Consider the following 19,278-nt stretch of genomic DNA (forward strand, 5'->3'; position numbering starts at 1 on the left):
GCTTTGTTCAGCCAGCTTGGTGATCTTGAAACCTCTTCCAGCTGACATAACCAGGCCCTTAAGCTCCACCCCTGAGGTCCCTGAAAAGCAGAAAAGCTTGGTCAAGACCCTCCCACCACCTGCCTATTGATTGGACAATGATGGAATACAGCCCACCCATCATTCTTTCCTTCTATCAGCACAATCATCTTACATATACACATATGTCTTGCACAAAAGCCTGATTGGCTTCTGGTGCTAAAGCTCCTCCCTCTTCAAGGCCCAGTGTTGCTAAATTCAAGAGGACAATACTAAGCCTGATTGGGTACTTAATGTTAGATTGGTTACATTCTCTTTACATGTCCCCAAAGGGGGACACAAATACTAATAAACCACCACAATGGACACCAACAATCAATGTCGCTTGGTATACACAACCAATATCATGTTCTTAAGTTCGGCCATCAGCACCTAGACTGGGTGTATCTAATAAACTGGCCCCTGGCTGTATACTTACTGACTGCGTGTCTGCTCAGAGCCCAGCTAGCATTAGACTTTTATTGATACTGGAACTTAGCAGTTGGCACGATACATTTACTGGTATTGGCGATTGAAATTATCTTTTCGCCTGAGACCAAAGCTTTGCATAAAATAGGATTTAAGCCCCCTCTTATTACCTAATACCGGCACCATAGTTTGTTTGGAAAACTTTAAATTACCTGTGACGGCTCTTAGCTAAAATCCCATTGGACAGTGCCATCTAGTGGTCTTATGTTGAAAAGCAGTTGCTCTTAAAGTTACACAAACAACTACAAAGTAAAAGTGAAAATAACACACAAAAAACTGATATAAAAGATAAAAATAAAAGCATTCAGTTTATTTCTAAAGCAAATAAAACACACACAATTTTTTTTATTCATTTTGAGGCCATTGGTGTTTTCCAGGCCAACGAGTGAACAATTCTCATTAGGATCCACTTTCTGCTCCAATGTGATTCCAGAGATGTGTCGAAATCACCAATGGGATATATTGCTATCTGCTCTCCATTACACTGCACACAGCCCATCTAATTCATTAAAATCAGGTTGCTGTGTTTAGTTGACAAAGCCCCACAGAGTTTTCTTTGCTTTATGGAGCAGAGAAAGCTCTGTGATTGGTGGAGAGCAGGTCATGGTCTTATTATTTCATGTTTTTTCACACACAAAAAAGAGCCAGCTGAAAAAAAAAGAAAAGCAACAATACACCAAAAACAACCACACACCCCCTAAAAAAGAAAAAAAAAAACAAATATAAAGAAACAAACTAAACTACCTCCAAAAACACCCTCAAACAAAATGTTACCTTCAAATTATTTATTAATTTTTTTGCAGCGTAAATCATTTTATTCATTCAAAAGATGAAAACACAATTTTAAATTGTGCCTTTGTTATATGAATCACAGTCTGATTGTTCTCATTGGCTAGGAGGAACAGCAAAAACAAAGCCGTGTCTACGGAATGCCGCAGCTCTTAGATATGTCATTCCATATACTTTGTTTGCACATTGTCTGTTACAACAAGCACAATTTTAGCATTAAATGGGGCAGATGCATTTGTTTTCTTTTTTTTCCTCATGTTTTTCACCTGGGGATCCTGCAAGTAATACATTTCCTGTCTAAGGGTGACAACTCTCACTCATAGTACATCTATAAGGGTGCAGCGTTGTCACTCCAATGCTGGCCATAAAAAAAAAAAAAGAAAATATGGTAAACCCAATGAAATGATTGGGAATTCACATTCTTTGTCGTATTGATGCCACTCTACCCACTCTCATTACCAATAAGACAGCTCGGTGCCAGGAGCTCCTCTTGCTATTGCTGGCCAGATCAGGGGATGGCATTGATTGGGCAAAAAATGGGGCTGGCTAATAGGTGGTCGTTTGTAACCATATTTGGTGCACTTTTGAGGGAATGTATGGCCAGCACAAAACAGGAAGTGTGTTTGGACTACAGAGCACTCCCCCTTTTTTCTCTAACATAGGGAAGGTGGGATGGAAAGCACTAAAGGATATCAACTTAAAAGGATTTCTGGCAGGATCAATATATCTATATACTGTAATGTTAACAAACAGATATAACAAAACTTTTCAATTGATATATTCAACAAAGTGATTTTTTTTAATCAGTTTACATAAAAAGGATTTAACTCTGCAGGTGGTTTATCCGAAGATCTTGACAAGGAACATGGGGGCAAATATCAGCAAAAACAGACTATGGGGAATGTTGCCACTCCCTTGGAGGCAACTGAACTGTATGTGTTCCTCTTCGCCTCCAATTTTAATGTTCACCTCGGTTAAGTTACACAGTCTTTGGGTGCCACAACCACTTAGAGATTTCAGAGAGGAATCTGTGGAATCTGTGGAATAAAACAATGAACTGCATTACTAAAAACCACCAATTTATAACTTTAGGATGTGTTTCTATATTTACAAATTTGTTGATCAAAGAACAGTTGATCCTCCCAATTTTTTAGACAAAGAACTCCAAGTGTAATAGGAGTTAGCTAAAAAGATAGCAGAGCTGCTCGCTTTAAGGCTCCCTTTGTCTAATTGGAACCTACAATCCAGGTCTTGGTAAGGGAGGAGTCATTCCTTTGGTGATGCATAGTCAAAGCACTACTTTTAAAGGCTCCAAATTTTTTTTTACAACGGATACAAAGATTTGTGTTGTATATATGCCTATAATTCCATTTGAAATAGTTTTTGTTAGTTCCCGATTATTGTAAGAAAGAATATACCTTTATTTACAAGGAGCATACTTGATCTAGTAGTCAGTGAGACACATTGGTTCTCATCTCCGGTGCATTCCCTGGCGTTGCTGGAAATACACGGTTTGTCATCGAAACCTTGACATTCTTTACAGATGACCCCATTCTTCTCTGATTTAGTTTGTGGCACTTGCAATGAAGGAGAGATTTATGTCAAAATACATTTTTTAAATCAGATCTAAGTACACTTTGAAAGCATAACCAGGTACTTTAGTATGAGAAAATCTGTTCTAGGGTTCGGACACTCCCCTTCATCAATCTGCTCCTAGGGGGTGGGACATAAAAGAGAAACCCCTCCCCTTTATTGATATGATCTTAGGAAATGAGACACATTACAGGAGTTCTCCCCATTCATCAAACTATTTCTAGTGAATGGGTCGAGATTACAGGGATTCCTCCACTTTCCCAATCCTCTTCTAAGGAACACGATAAGGTATGGTGACTTCTAGGGGTAGGAAAAGTTATGCAGATTCCTTTCCTTCATTAGTCTGCTCCTAGGGGGTGGAACACAGTACAGGAGTTCTTTATCTTCATCAAAATATCGCTAGGAGATAGGACATGTTGCAGGGATCCCTCCTTTCTATCAGTTCTCTACTAAGGGATGGAATGATGGGAAATTCAAACCCTTCATCAGTCTGCTTTAACTGAACTGGACATATTTCAGGGATTCCTTCGTTTTACTTCTCCTCTTCTAAGGGACAGGATATTTTATGGTGACTTCTACCCTTTATAAGACTGCTCCTTGGGGGTAAGAAAAGTTATGAAGATTTCTTCCCTTCATCAGTCTGCTCCTAGGGGGTGGGACCTATTACCTATTTCCTCGCCTTCATAGGCCTGCTAGGGGATAAGATACTTTACAGAGATTTTTTCCCATTTATTATTACTCTCCTGGGGGATGCCTTTAAAGAGGTGAAGCACATTACAGGAGTTCCTTTTCTTTATCAGTCTGCTTCAAATTACAGGAATTCTTACTCTTTACCAATCCTTGCTGTCAAAAGGTATAGGGATTCCATCAGTCTGCTTCTAGGGGATCGGGCAGGAATTCCTCCCTTTCACCAGTGTGTGTCCAGGGAATAGGACACGTTACCGAGATTCCTCCTCTTTACCAGTTCTCTCCTAAGGGACAGGATAAAATATGGGGACTCCAACAATTCATCAATCTACTCCTAGGGGGTGGGACAAGTTATGTAGATTCTTACCTTTCATTAGTCTGCTCTTAGGGGAACAAATTATCCTCTCCTTGAGCAATCTGATTTTAGGGTATAGGATTTCAGGACATTGTACAGGGATTCCTCCTATTTATCACTCCTTTTATAAGGGACAGAATACATTATGGGGATTCACACCATTCAACAGTCTGATCTTAGGGGGCAGAACACATTATAGGAATTCCTTTGCTTCATCAGTTTGCTTTTAGGGAATAGGACATGTTACAGGGATTCCTCCTCCTGACCAGTCCTCTCCAAGGAGACGGAATAAGGTATGGAGATTCATACTTAGTCTGCAAATGGACACATTACAGAGATTTCCCCTGTTTTCCTACGGGATGGAAAAAGTGTTGGGGATTATCACCCTTCATCAGTCTGCTCCTAGGGGCAAGTTATGCAGATTTCACGATTCCTTCATTTTACTAATTCTCTTCTAAGGGACAGGATATGGTATGGTGACTTTTACCCTTTAAAAGACTGCTCCTAGGGGGTGGGAAAAGTTAGGAAGATTCCTTCCCTTCATCAGTCTGCTCCTAGGGGGTGGGACACAATGCAGGGTTTCCTCTCCTTTATAAGATTGCTAGGGGATTAGATACTTTACAGAGATTTTTCATATTTATTATTGCTCTCCTAGGGGATGCCTTTAAAGAGGAGAAGCACATTACGGGAGTTCCTTTCCTTCATCAGTCTGCATCAAAATACAGGGATTCCTACTCTTTACCATCCTTGCTGGCATAAATTATAGGGATGGCAGGGAAGGAAGGGGATGGAACACATTACTTGAATTCCTCCGCTTTATTAGTCTTCTCCTAGGTGATGGAAGCATTGGGGATTATTACCATTCATCAGTCTGCTCCAAGGGGGTGGGACTAATTATGCAGATCCCTATTCTTCATCAGTCTGCTCCTAGGGGTGGAACTTATTACAGGAAGTCCTCTCTGCTGTCTGCTGTCATGGGGAATGGGGATTACCGGACAGGTCCTTACCAGGATATGTTATCGGAATTCCTACCCTTCATCAGTCTGCTGCTATAGAGCTGGGGGCACAGTACAGGAACTCTTCACCTTCATCAGTTTACTGTAGGGGAAACCTAAGTAGGAGGCCTCTAGTCGGGAAATCTCATGTTCTGTGAGGGATCTCCATGATAATGAATTCCATGAAAATGCTTATACAGTAATTGTTCTGATCAAATTGGAATTCAGGGAGGGTGTACTTACCCATAGGCAAAGAAGGAACACAGTTATTGGTAAAGCAGCAGGAACTGCCTATTAATACTGTAGCATCAGCTCCGGTTAGACTTTCCTTCAGATTGCACAATGCTCGTGACCCACAAAATCTCCTGTACAGATTCCTTTCCTGATTTCCTGGCAATGTGGAGAGAAACATAATATAGCCATCAACTTAACCATTACATGTTCAAATATTGCTTTTTCCTGGATGAAATTTTCCCTCACTTCCAGTTCTGCAATAGCTCCCTTGAATGGGAAAGGAAATTTCACCATTTCCTACTACACGGTGACTCTTGCCAAAATCTAAGCACAAATGAATGGTTCTTTCACCTCTCCAGCTGGCTTTGCCACCAAACACCAGGCTAATGTAAAGAAACCATCCACTGAAGTCTCCTCAGAAACTTTCACTTCCTGGAATGACCATCTCCTGGTCCTCTGCTGCACTCAATGGGTTCCTTCTGCTGGCCCCTACATTACCATTGGGATATAGGGGTCTGATGGGGAAACCACTAACCACAAATAGGGGCCAATTTTTTAGGCATTTTTTTAATCGGTTCATCAGCATATATCTGTAGGTTTTTGTGGGGTCCTTCTGCTGGTCCCTACATCACCATTAAGACATAGAGGTCTGAAGGAACAACCATTATTTACAATTGGGTGTTTTTGATCTTTCCATTGGCATATACTGTATTTTTCGGACCATAAGACGCACCAGACCAGAAGTGGGGTAAAAAAGTCCCTGCGTCTTATGGTCCAAATACAGCCTACACATATGCTGTTAAAAAAAAAGTTTCTTACCGTGTTCCTCTCCTGTGTGCGTGTCTCCTTGATGCTGGCTGTGCAGCACGTGCCTGCTCCTGGCTGCAGTGCAGAATTAAACTGAAAGTAACAGCCAGCATTCTGCACCAGGAAGCAAGCTGCTGATCCCTGCCTAACAGAGATCCCTGCCCTAACGGAGATCCCTACACTTAATTACCGGTAAGTGAACAGAAGGGGACAATCAATGGCATAGAGTGATCAGAAGGGGACAGTCATTGCATAGAGTGATCAGATAGGGACAATCATTGCATATAGTGATCAGAAGGGGACAATCAATGGCATAGAGTGATCAGATAGGGACAATCATTGCATATAGTGATCAGAAGGGGACAATCAATGGCAGTAATTTTGTCTTTTGCTTACTTTATTTGTTAATATTGGTTCTAAATGCTGCTGTTTACTTTACAGGGTTGATTACATGTGTTTATGACTGTGATGTTGGTTTTTAATGCACATAAAATATTTTAGGACACTATTTGTTTCAGAATCTTTTTTTTCTTCATTTCCCTTCTCTAAAAACTGGTGCGTCTTATGGTCCGGTGCGTCTTATGTTCCGAAAAATACGGTACCCAAGCAATCTACTATGTTTTCCCAATGTATACCAAACAATCAAAATTGCAATGGAAATCAAAGTGAATATCTGCAGAGCAAGTCAAAGGAGGCTGTGAATAGCTTTCAACCAGATCCACATCAGGAGTCCTCCACCTTCTAATGTAGAATGTTATTATGAGGATCCATTTTTTAGGTTGAGGTTTTGGAGAAAGTCTACACCCTGACCCTGATTGGAAGGGTAAAGCTTTGGGTGGCAAACTGTGGTAGAAAGCTATGAGAAAAGTGTTTTGCCATTTGACCACCTTTTTGCCATGACTATGGAATGAATCAAAGCAACTTACTGACATAAAAATACTGTGCAGATAGAATTTTAAATTAGGTTGAAAATGGTTGAACCGAATGGATAGTTACAACCGTAAAATGATGTTGGAATTTTTTTAACTTACCGTAAACACTAATTTCATTTATTGCTACACAGACATCAGAATCTGAAGGACACTGCACCACGGTTCCTTTACAGGACTTTACATCTTCACTGGAGCACTCAGAGCAGGATAAAGAGAATCCTGAAACAAAAGAGTACATTGTTAATGGCAGAAATAGAATATCATACATTGACCATTTATAACTTTATCAAAGCATGGAATAATATAACTTTATGAAGCATGGAACCTTCACACATTTTCCTTTATTACCCTTCATCAGTCTGCTCCTGAGGGGTGGGGCAAGTTATGCAGATTCCTGCCCTTTATCACTACGCTCTTAGGGGGTGGAAACCATTACCGGAATTCCTCTCCGTTCCGTCATCAGTCTGCTATTGGAATACAGGACATGTTACAGGGATTTCTCTAATTTATTAATCCTCTCCTAGGGTATGGGAAAAGTTATGGGGATCCCTACCCTTCAATAGTCCGGTATAAGGGGATGGGACACATTACAGGAGTTTGTCTGCTTTACTCACTCCTAGGTGATGGAATAAAGGTTGGGGATTATTAACCCTTATCAGTCTGCTCCTAGGGGGTGGGGCAAATTGTGTAGACTCCTATTCTTCATCAGACCTTGGAAAGCATTGGAGCTTCACACATTTTCCTTTATTACCCTTCATCAGTCTGCTCCTAGGGGGTGGGGCAAAATATGCAGATTCTTTTAAAGGGGTTTTTGGGGTTTAAAGCAACAAGGTCAGGTTGCAATAATATTCTTCTGAAAGTTTACTGCAACAAAAAGACTCTTTTACTTACCTCTCTGGGGGTCTGTGTTCACCTTCCTGCAACGTCCCTGACACTTCTTGGTTTTCAGTGCTTCCAGAAGTGTTGGATGCTACCTGTGAGCCCCAATTGGTCATGGTTCCATCCTTTGACCTGAGATGTGTCCTTTAGTGATTTAGGTTTTTGGAAGAGGGAACCATGGCATATAGAGGGGGGCCCTTGAATCCGAATCTAATCCATATCGTGCTAGCAGATTGAACAATAGGCACCCAATATGTTTCTGAATTAGGCTACCAATTGTGTGCAGACTATTCCTCCTTGCAAACAAGACCACAGGGCTGACAGCATAGCCACTGTATTGTAAATGAAAACCATTCCTAATGTCAGTGCAATTTGATAAGGTTTGTTAAATTTCACAGCTGCTAGACACATGCAAGACCACGGCCTGTTTTTGGCTACAACTGCAACGTCATTCTTTTCTGCTCTCTACACACGATGCAAGGCGTGGCAAGGCATTTTAAATTTATTGTTATTAAAGCAGATGTAAAGCCAATTATTAAAAAGTCCTATAACAGATAACTTGCTAATATAATAATCATTTTCAATAGTTTTAAATATGAAAATAATCCCTGGTGATCCTGGTTTATGGTCTTTGTCGGGAGAGTTTGCTGTGGCAGCTGGACTACACCCTGATGGCCACATACCATGTGGGTCTTCCACATATGTAATTAGGTGACTTGGGTGGCAGGGGTGGTGGAATAACTTAAAGGCTAATCATTCAAATGTAAAGCCATCCTGTAAATCTTTGCAGTGAGGATTACAGTTTCCACTATCACTCGGCAATCATGGCTTACTGGTTCTCCAGTCTCATTGCCAAACTGTTTGTGTGCCAGTTGGGTAGATTTTTGCTCTTTTGCTATCCCGGTCTGAGTCAAGCTGGGAGAGATGGAACCTTGAGGGAGGGCTATGGCTTGCACAATGGGTGGCGTGAGCCGTGAGAAGGGCCAAGGCGCAGAATCTAAGCAGCAGCCAGGTCTTCACCAGAGCCTCTAGTGGTGAGGATGTTGTACTGCTGGCTGCTTCCAGGTTGCCATCTCTGGGCACACCGGGGTGGGCAGCATGATTCACAGCCCTAAATCACAAGGCAAGAGAATGGTCAAAGAAGGCCAGGGCTGAGGTGGGCAGCAAGCAAGAGAGGTCAGAAACAAAGCCAGAGATCAAGAACCAGGGAAGCAGGAAATAGATTCCGATGACATGGGGGCCACCGCAAACACAAGTGAACACAGGAGACACTGGAAACAACAGAAGGCACAGGTGACACAGGGATCAACACAGACACATTGGAACAATGAAAGAGCACAAAGGAACAAGCAGGGACACAACAGACTGGGCAATAAAGAGTTACCACAGGAGACAAAGGAGGCACAGGAGACACAGGGGTCACTGCAGGCACAGAGGAACACTAAAGCAGCACTAGGCAGGGAAATAACAGATTGGGCAACAAGGGGTTTACACGAGAGCTGAAAGCACTGAATTTCTTAACAAGTGTAGAGGAAATGCTCAGCAGACCTAGGGGGCTCGGCACTAGTAGAGACATGTTGTAGGACCGGAGGGCGCTGTGTCTAAGCTAGCCTAATATCCAGGGGTGATTAAGAGGTTATTTCCTGATTGACTGGCGGGAGGGGCGATACTGATTAAATCTGGAAGAACAGGCGAGCCCGGGCTCAGACTGCCTGCATGCGCAAGAGAGAGGCGTCTGCACTTTAGCGAGGAAGAGGTAAGCGTGACAGTCGGAGCACCAAGAGACGGTTAAATCTCAGCAACCATAAAACCTGTAAAATAATGTATATATGTGACCTATGGAGCAGCGGTCACCAACCGAGAAAATTTTGGGGGTCCGTGGCTCTGGCTGGCGAAACCCCGAGCAGGGTCAGGAGAAGGACCCCGCTAGAAGGATGCACCATGTCCCCCGTGCAGTCCCTTGGCTCAGGTAAGTGGGCAAGCTGTGTCCCTGAACATAACCCGCCCAGTCCCCCATCGCAGGCTTCGATCAGCGATGGGGGAGTGGGCGGGATTATGTCATAATGACATCACTATGTTGGAGGTTTCTCCCCCTTTGAGTGACACCCGGCTCCACGCACATGCGTGGTCAGGAGCTGGTGATTTTAGTGGTCCGCGGAACCGAAAAGGTCGGCGACCACTGCTATAGAGGATATATTTTAAATTTAGAATTTCCCTTTAAAATCCATGGATGCCGCAAGCTGGGAGTGGGGAGGTTTATGTGTCTCCTCCCAATCCCAGCTCTGTATCCAGCGCAGTTTATACTGTATACCAAAAGTTTATTTTCCACTTCTGACAATTTTTGGCAGCACTCAGGACAATCCCCCCCTTGCTCCGTCCCCTTGCAAGTGTTACTAATTTTATCCCATTCCTAGTAGGAGAAGGAATATGCAGACAAAGCCAGGGAGTTTTAACAGCAAAGTACACCGAACAAGCAATATGTTCTAAATTGTATCATTTATTGAGAATTGAATCATTCCCAAGTCAGAATTTCCATCTGTGTATGACAAGGTGGAGTCAGATTTTATGCAGGGCCAGCAGTGAAATGCTGAGCAAACTAAACTATGTTCCTTTATTCAAATAAGGAATGGAAAGTCTATGACTCACCAACCACAGGACATAGTAACATTACGAATGGTCCTGTTCAAATTTTATTTCAAGAAGAAGAAATTCTGCAGGCGGTTCTGACATCAAGGAAGCTTAAAAAACATGTTTTCTTTTAAAAGTCAGGGTATATTTATAAAAGGGCTGACGGTATCACGGCACATTCATAGATGAGCAACCGTTTCAAGATTCTCCACTTTTGTAAAATGCATTTGCCATAAGTTGTGCATTATCTGTTTGAGTCACAGTTGGCAGCTTTGTTGATGATCTTATTGCCCATGGTATATTGATGACTTTAACACATATGCAGTAAATCGTTGCAATCCCTGATTCTTTATAGAGATGCACCAAGTTTATAAAATCTGTTGTTATATTTGCTATATTTATCACCTTGTCATTATAGAATTTAGCCTTGAATTTGCTTTCCAATAGTTATCTTTTGCTTAACTTTCTCACCCAAGCACCCACGCAAAATCTTATACTCATCAGCCCACATTCCTGAGAGATCCACAATGTGCAACCCATAGAGCATGGGCTAAAAATCCAATTCATTCCCACGGAAGGTGCTTAATCATGCTTACCAACAATGGGGAGCTGTCTAACGGAAAGAATGGGAAGGAACCAGCTGGAAGACTTTGTGGATGGGTGGCATCCTATTGCCCACATGGTGTGAGTCATGCAAGTTGGATGGGTAGGTTAATGGAAGACTTAGGTGGGTTAGAAACACAAGTATCCATTTCCAAATCTTAACTTTGCAATGAGGATATTAGTTCATAAAAGTTGCTTTTTAATAAATGTGGGAATTTCCCAATCTCTTAGAAAAAGAGTGAAGACCCAGCACTGCCACTGCCACATTGGCACCATGACTTGCTGATGCTTCAACCTTCTAGCCAAAATGTCCCTGGGGAGTATTTGGCTGTCTGTAGGCACACCCTTCTTTGCACCCTAATTTCAGACACTTTGATACATCCAGCCCTCTGTTACTTTGAGCCAATCCACTAATGGGTATTAAACATACCGCTACCTACCTGTGCCCATCCCTGGCCCCGCCCTGGCTCTTGTGAGATTTTGGCACATCAGACCCTACTTCTATTCCACTACTGCAGTGTAGTGTAGTTTCTCTCTGTTGATCTATTTATTAATATTATGGAGGATGCAACAGGAAGACTATGGGCTTGATTTATTAAAGCTCTCCAAGGCTGGAGAGGATACACTTTAATTGGCGAAGCTGGGTGATCCAGCAACCCTGGTATGGATCTGGTCCAGGAGTCAAAGCATTTGCTAACAAATAGCAAATTACTTTTAAGAAATTCATTCCAGGTTTGCTGGATCACCCAGCTTTATTGTTGAAAGTGTATTATTAAATCAGTCCCTTTGAGATGGAACCAGCAGATCCAGCAATCTGGAATGGATTAACTATATTCCAATGGGGTGGGTCCTTTTAGTATAAGTTACCATTATAGTTGGATATATTGCTCTTTTCAACCAATTATTCCTCATGAAAAGTTCAAATCAAATCATTTAGTGATGCACAAACAGAAAACAGATACGGCATAAGCAGATTAGAAACTGGTGATCAGGAAGGAAGTGTCTGGTAGGAAGTGGAGGTAGCTGTTGCTTTAGGTGTGGCACCAAAGTATTTATCTCAGTGAACTGAATTTTCACCCCAATCTGAAGTAATGCATAAGATGTATTGGGGAGTTCCTGTGCCATTGGAAATGCAACTGCAAGGAAATGCAACTGTGTTGTAGCACACAACGCAATGGCCAATCTAACGAATGTGCATTAACATGCTTTAATGATTATTATCATTATTATTATTTATATAGCGCCAACATATTACGCAGAGCAGTACATTAAATAGGGGTTGCAAATGACAGAGAGATACAGACAGTGACACAGGAGGACCCTGCCCCGAAGAGCTTACAATCTAGTAGGTGGAACTATCACACAATAGGAGGGGGATATGGAATGGTGGGAAGTAGTGACGGTTTAGGAGGCGCAACCCAAATAGAACAAGGAAGACCATTCCAGAGAGTTGGGGCAGCGCTAGAAAAGTCTTGGAGCGGTGCGTGTGATCAAAAATAAAGCGATATTGGTGATATTCTGCCAAATATGGGAAATGCATTAGTCAATGGGCCCGATTAATTAAAGCTCTAGAGAAGATAGACTACCATGGGAGAACATAGAGGATCCAGAAATCCCCAAATCATTTGCTGGTATTTGGCAAATGTTTTTAATTCTAGACCAGATCCATTCCAAGTTTGCTGGATCACCCAGGTTCTCCTATGACCTGTTTATCTTCCCCAGTCTTGGAGAGTTTTGATAAACAAGAAGCATAATTAAGATTCCATAATTCCAATAAGAGAAGCAAAATTAAGAAGTTTTTGCTGGTGTTTACAATGAAAATTACCCTGTGGCTAATATACGTTCCCTTTACCTTTCATGGACCTGTTCTTGTTCCAAAATACTGACTCTTCTTAACTTCATTATTTTACAGTAAAGAAAGCAAAATAAAACATTTAACAGCACAACAATGATCAAATACTCAAAAGGGGGACAAATACTAAAGAGATTCACATAACTGGAATTCCCAATATATTTAGAAAAATGTGTAAACCTTGGAGGTAAAAAAAGAAAAGACAAGAAAAACATGCATAAGTGGCAAATAAAATGTTTTTTGCAAAAAATGCAATATATATATATATATATATATATATATATATATATATGCAATTTGTGTATCATTTAGGTAAATCTTGCAGCTCAATGAGAGAAAGACAAAATGACACATTTTTTGCAAAAAACTTAAAATAAAAAAAAAGAGGACAATATCAGAAATGAAGAAACACAACTCATGACCTAATGTTTTTTTTTGCATGAAAGGTTTCACATTCTTATTCAGCAACAGGTCCTCTCAAACTCTGCAAGCCATAAAATACAAACTTCAGAAAAGTTTCTGACCTGTAGCCACCAAGGCGGAGAGGATGCAGGTGAATAGAAGAAGGGGGCTCTCCATGACTGCAGAGGAGGATGTAGAGAAGAGATGCTGGGCTTACTGACTGTCTCCTAATTTACTCCAGGGCGTTGGCTTCTTGAAATGATGCAGCCAAGGAGGGAGGGCTCAGGAGGCAGCACAGAGCAAAATGCGTACAGTCCCCTTAAAATGATTTTACAGAGTTAACCCTGTTGTACTTTTCTGGTGGGAAAAGAGGGGGAGGCGTAAATTTGCTTAAAGTGGACCTGACACCTCATATATGTTTTCATAACAAATGCATGCATCGTAATCTCCACTAAAACCTATTATGAATGCTGCAGCCAGACATCCATCCTTCCACCTACCTACCCACCTACCTTCCGCATACACAACCTTCCCACCACTCCTTTTTTGCTGCCTCTCTTTGTAGTTCTCTAGATCCTGTGCTTTGCCTTCGAATCCCTCTGCAGTTTTTGTCCTACTTACCTTTTTGACCTGATAGAAAAATCCCCCCTCGCCGCTCTCTTTGCTCCACCAATGACCTACTAATGACTTCCTCACTCATAACCTCATCACACACATGGCTCCAAGACTTTTCTAGAGCTGCCCCGACTCTCTGGAATGGTCTTCCTCGTCCTTTTCGGTTTGCTCCTACTTTCTGCTCATTTAAACGATCCCATAAAACCCAACGCTTCTGTCTCTTAAACCCTCACTACTTACCCACCATTCCATATTCCCCCTCCTATTGTGTGATACTTCCCCCACCTCTTAGATTGTAAGCTCTTCTGGGCAGGGTGTCACTGTATCTGTCTGTCATTTATAACCCCTATTTAATATACAGCGCTGCATAATATGTTGGAGCTATGTAAATCCGTTATAATATTAATAATAATATTAACACTCATATCAGTAAAACTCTTCTAGGTATTTATTACCTTTCACAGAGGTCACAGTACTCTTTCATTATTAGAGTTTTTCTTTCCAGAACGACAGAGCCATCATTGTTCAGGCATCACTCAGAGCCACCATCTACTTTCTGGAGATGTCAGCTCAGAGGTGATATAGTCTTGTAAATCCTATTCTGTGCTCACCTAATGACTTGTAACAAAGTTACAATATATATCTTTATTATTAAGGGAAATGAGAATGAGGAAATGGTTATTCCTGCCTGCAGCAGACGGATTATATCATCTCAGTCTAGGCAAAGTCATTTGGCTAGAGTGGTCAATCAACAACCTGGTCCTTGCCAATGGAGATTATCCCTGGAAAAAAAGAAAGTAAAGATTGCGTCCCCCTGCTTTCCACATATTGGAAGGTAGTTCCATTGAAGGAAAATAGCTGGCGGAAGATTTTTAGAAACGTTTCTGGAAAATTCCTGCAACCCCTGCTGCATTAAGTGGTCCCTCTCACAAACACGTATATCACAACTGCTAGTAAAGTACAGCCTTGGTCAACGTTGGGGAAATTTCCCTCACTTGGTGTCTACTAGGTCCACTGTATGACACCACAGCCCCAAGGGAATATTACATTTTTTTGATTTCAGATAACACCTAATATAATAAGTATATCATGTTTCACAACAATTACATCACAAGGGACAGGGAATTTAAATTGCATGTGCTGATCAAACTTTGAGTTATGATGGAGCCAGAAGTGGTGGAGCCATTGCCATTTTATTAAGGTGCCACCTTTATTGCTCAACTGAATGTATACCCAGATCAAGACAAAAAGTTGGATTCTTCAATGAAAAAAGTCTCAGCCTCCTCATTTATTATCTGAAGAGCACCTGTCCCTTGTAGGATTTCATTGCATAACGACTGGACTTACTATCCATAGCACGGAATAATTATGTCTTCTGCATCCTTCATCATCAAATGCCAATATTCAAAAAGAAAAGACTTCTAACTCAGGGTTTGAATCTTATTTATTAATTAAATTTGCTTAACAATTAAAGTGACAATGGTGCTACATTCCATCAAGCAACAAAGAAGTCCAAACTTCATTTCTATCCACCATATTGCACCAATGGAGCCAGTGCTGGACTGGGACTATAAATATGTGTCAACCTGATCTCCAGGCTGTGTTAAGTTTAGTATACCAAGAATATATTATATCACATCAGAGTATATGAGATTGTAACAATTAAGGGATGGCATACCCAGGGTCTGTAGCTCTATACCATAGCTTGGGTACACATCCAGACACAGGAAGACTCCTGAACTATCTAAGTCAACCATTCTCAACCTAGATTCTATCGAGTCCCATGGTTCCTCCTTAAGTCGGTAGCGGTTCCTCAAGTTGTAGCTAATTGACCTCCTGCTTGACAATGTCTGCATGATTCTGGGCCAACATAGCCAATGGCATGCCTATAATGATGAAGGTGTGTTCTAATTCTGGTCACCAATTTAAGAGGATTTCTCCTATTGACCCCTCATAAAATGTATTTTAGTGGAAGTTCTTCAGGTTCTGAACATTTTTTAAGGGTTCCTCAGTGATAAAATGGCTTAGAAAGGATCTAAGTTTTCTAAGTTAACATTGTCTGGGTTAGGAATATACATCAATTAAAACATATCTACAATAAAACCAAACATTTGTTTCTGTATTGGATAGAGTAGGGCATCAAAGCATCCATTCACCCTGAGCCATGTGGTTGCATTGCAGTCCCAATGTCCATGTACCCTAAACTTGGGTATTCCTAAACTTGATCAATTATCCACTTGTACAGCTTACTCAGGACTTCCCTTCTATGGCTGATTTGGTGCCAACCCAACTGAATTTATTCCCACTTTTGGGTACCAATGATAATGGCCACAAGAACAAGCAGAAAGAGTAAATCCCCAGTGGGTTAAATACACCTAAATGGATCACCTAGATCAGTATTTCTCAACCAGGATTCTGTAGAACCCAAGAGGTTACTAGTGGTTCCCTGAGATTTAGCTGATTGATGTGATGGTCATACCATGGTTATGTGGGCCACAGTCAGTAGCATGACACCAAAGCTTTTTAGCTATCTGGGACATTCCGTCCACTTACCACCAATGTAAGGTGTATTTGTTTCATTGACCTCCTATGGTTTTAGTAGGGGTTCCCCAAGACCTGAAAATTACTTTATAGGTTCCTCAGCTTGAAAAGGTTGAGAAAGGTGCTATGCAGATCAGGTTAACTGAGACCAATGATTTTGTTGGCCATCCCAAGGACCTGAAGTTTAATTCAAGGGTTCCCCGTGTTGAGAAAGGCTGTTGTAGATCCTCAGAAACCTCTGCACACTTCAGAAGACCCCATAAGCTATTGAAAATAGTATTCCTTAGACATGGTTAGTAAAGAAACAAGTTTATATAACAATTTGAATTGTTTTTCTCCTTTGAACCTGTCTCCATCTGACTCCATCATTCACACTTTAATACATATATGAAGAACATTTATGTGATCTCTTAAATTCTCCAAATGCTAGGTTGGACTTGCCCACTAAATGACCAAGAAAAACCTTCCCATAAATTTGAGTGAGTTTTTATGAGGGGGTCATGGGACAGCTGCCGATTCCCCCGGTACACCTAACACTTGTCTATGTATCGGTTAGTCACCCCTCTGTTTCATTAGTTGTCATGTTGGCCAGAACTCCCCCTTGTCCTCCAGGACCCCAACTTGTCTACAACTTCCTCAAACTTGTGAAATAGCTAATAAAATATATAAATAATACAAATAATACATCATACATCATATTACAATATATAAATAATATAAATAATACATCATATATTTTTCAGTCACTGGGACATATAGTGGTGGGACTCCAGCTTGTCAGCTTGGAATTTTTGATGAGGTGGATGATAAAGATGGTGGAACAAGGCACAGTGACAGTTACCACCTAGGATGGTATGGGTGGGTAATGTAGTCTTGGTTTCTTTACTGTTCCACCAGGCATAGCCAGCAGTGGACCCCTGTGTTAGAATTGACTTAGGACCCCTTTGTTGACCTTGTGTGTGCCCCTAGTGGCCATGGAGGGTGTGACGCCCTTGTGCAGCACACACCTTGCACCCGCCTATGTCTGCCCTTGGCTTTCATTCCACTGTTAAATTACAAAATCAGAATAATAAAACGGTGTGTGAGACATTTATCAATAATGCGGGACAGGAGCAGTAAGATCATTTGAGACAAACAGAATTTCAGGTGCCGGGCAACAACCGACTTCCTGCGTTAGGGTGAAAACTTTCACTCAGCGAACCATATCTTAGGAGGAACAACATAGCCACCTTATGTTCTCCTCCGGATTTAGACCCTGGAGCTCTTTTCTTCTCTTCTTTTAGCATAGGAGGAGGTCTTCTGTAGTTCAAAGAAGAAAACTTTCAAAAGCTAGTAACATTTTTGAAAGTTTAGTAAGTAGGAAGTTATAGGAACACTGCATTTCTGACAGGTGTTTCTCTGTGCTTGTAGAATATGTACTGAAGAAGAGAAAACGAATGCAGCCACTGCACCTAAATATTAGGAAGCTGCGATATATTACATGCTTTGTTCTTGGGTGTAGATATGTAATAGGCAACACAGCCAGGTCACCTCCATGCCCAGTAAAGAAGCAGTAATGGGCTGACAAAGTCATCACTCTGTTCTATCCTTCTCTCAGCATGTTAAACTGCAGAATTGTTCATCTTCTCACAGATGGCCCTAGGCTGTACATAACACTGTGGGGTAGGAAAAAATCAACTCATGACAGGCCTGAAAAATGAAAGCAAAATGGCGGACAAAAACAGCAGTAATGGAGTGGGAAGAAGGAAATTGCTGTTGCCGGTACATGTATATTTAGACGTCAATAAAAATCCTTTAATGTTGTCTATATCGCGATTACAGGCGTGACAAGTTTCGTCAGTAGTACAACCTCGAACAGACATTAAATAAGAATGATTTCCTGTGGAGGAAAATAGAGAAGGTGAATTTAATTGGATGGAAAAACATTCACTGTCTTTGTCTATTCTATCAATCAGCCAATCTGAAGTTCAGAGTGAAGTTCAAACTCGGTATTCTAGGGGCTGTGGTCACACATAATACTCTAGAGAAGCCTTTTTCAACCTTTGTACCCTTCAGAAAATAATTTTGAGATCTTGGGAGACCCCTACTAAACCATAGAAGGTCATTGGAAAATTTACATCTCCCATCTGCATTTCCCATGTGGCATTGGCCATAAAGCTATGAGCTCACCATTACCTGGGAAGTCAATCATCCGAAGGTCAAGGGACCCCTAGTAACCTGTGGAGGAACCCTGGCTGAGAATGGCTGCTTTATGGGGTCAGGTCAACACATGTTACTCAAAGAGGTTGGCCCATACATGTGACTGTAAGGGGTGTGGACCATACATGTTACTCTAGAGCAGTGTTACTCAACCAGGGTTCCTCCAGAGGTTGCTAAGGGCTTCCTTGAGCCAATGAAATTTTTGGCTATCTGTAAGGATGACATTTTTCCCAATGGTCACCATGCAATTTTGGGGTTCCACCATGTGAAAAAGGTTAGGGAAGGCTGATCTTTAAATACACTAGGTCCCCCCATGTGTAAAAGGTAGAGGAACACTGATCTAGAGTGGTTTGGTCCATAAATGTAACTCAAGGTGGTTTGGCCAATGCATATAGCTCTTGGGTATGTGGTCCATACGTGCTATTTTAGGGAGTATGGTCTATGGTTGAAACTCCTAGGGGTGTGGTGCATACATGTTACTTTAGGAAATATGGTCTATAGCCAAAACTCTTAGGGGTGTGGTCCAGATATGTCACTTTAGGTAATATGCTCTATACATGTAACTTCTAGGGGTGTGGTCCATACATGTTACTTTAGGGAGTATGGTCTATACATGTAACT

At 41.4% G+C, this 19,278-nt stretch overlaps 2 protein-coding genes across 2 annotated transcripts in view; both read right to left on the reverse strand.

Moving 5' to 3' along the window:
- Positions 1–828: 828 nt before the first annotated feature.
- LOC140340622 (phospholipase A2 inhibitor gamma subunit B-like) lies at positions 829–13,580 on the reverse strand. The gene is made up of 5 exons (XM_072425928.1): positions 13,425–13,580; positions 7,038–7,157; positions 5,209–5,355; positions 2,754–2,912; positions 829–2,372 (listed from the first exon to the last, which is right to left on the reverse strand). Exons 1-5 carry the CDS (start codon positions 13,477–13,479, stop codon positions 2,176–2,178), a joined length of 678 nt encoding a protein of 225 aa, XP_072282029.1. The 5' UTR covers positions 13,480–13,580; the 3' UTR covers positions 829–2,175.
- Positions 13,581–15,350: 1,770 nt separating this feature from the next.
- Positions 15,351–19,278, reverse strand: part of LOC140341092 (uncharacterized) — a 10,266-nt gene continuing 6,338 nt past the window's right edge. The window contains exon 5 of the mRNA XM_072426632.1: positions 15,351–18,337. Within this exon, the coding sequence (XP_072282733.1) occupies positions 18,132–18,337 (206 nt within the window). The 3' untranslated portion in view covers positions 15,351–18,131. The remainder of the gene's footprint in view (positions 18,338–19,278) is intronic.

Source organism: Pyxicephalus adspersus, chromosome 11 (genome assembly GCF_032062135.1).
Source record: "Pyxicephalus adspersus chromosome 11, UCB_Pads_2.0, whole genome shotgun sequence".
NCBI classification, from domain to species: Eukaryota; Metazoa; Chordata; class Amphibia; order Anura; family Pyxicephalidae; genus Pyxicephalus; species Pyxicephalus adspersus.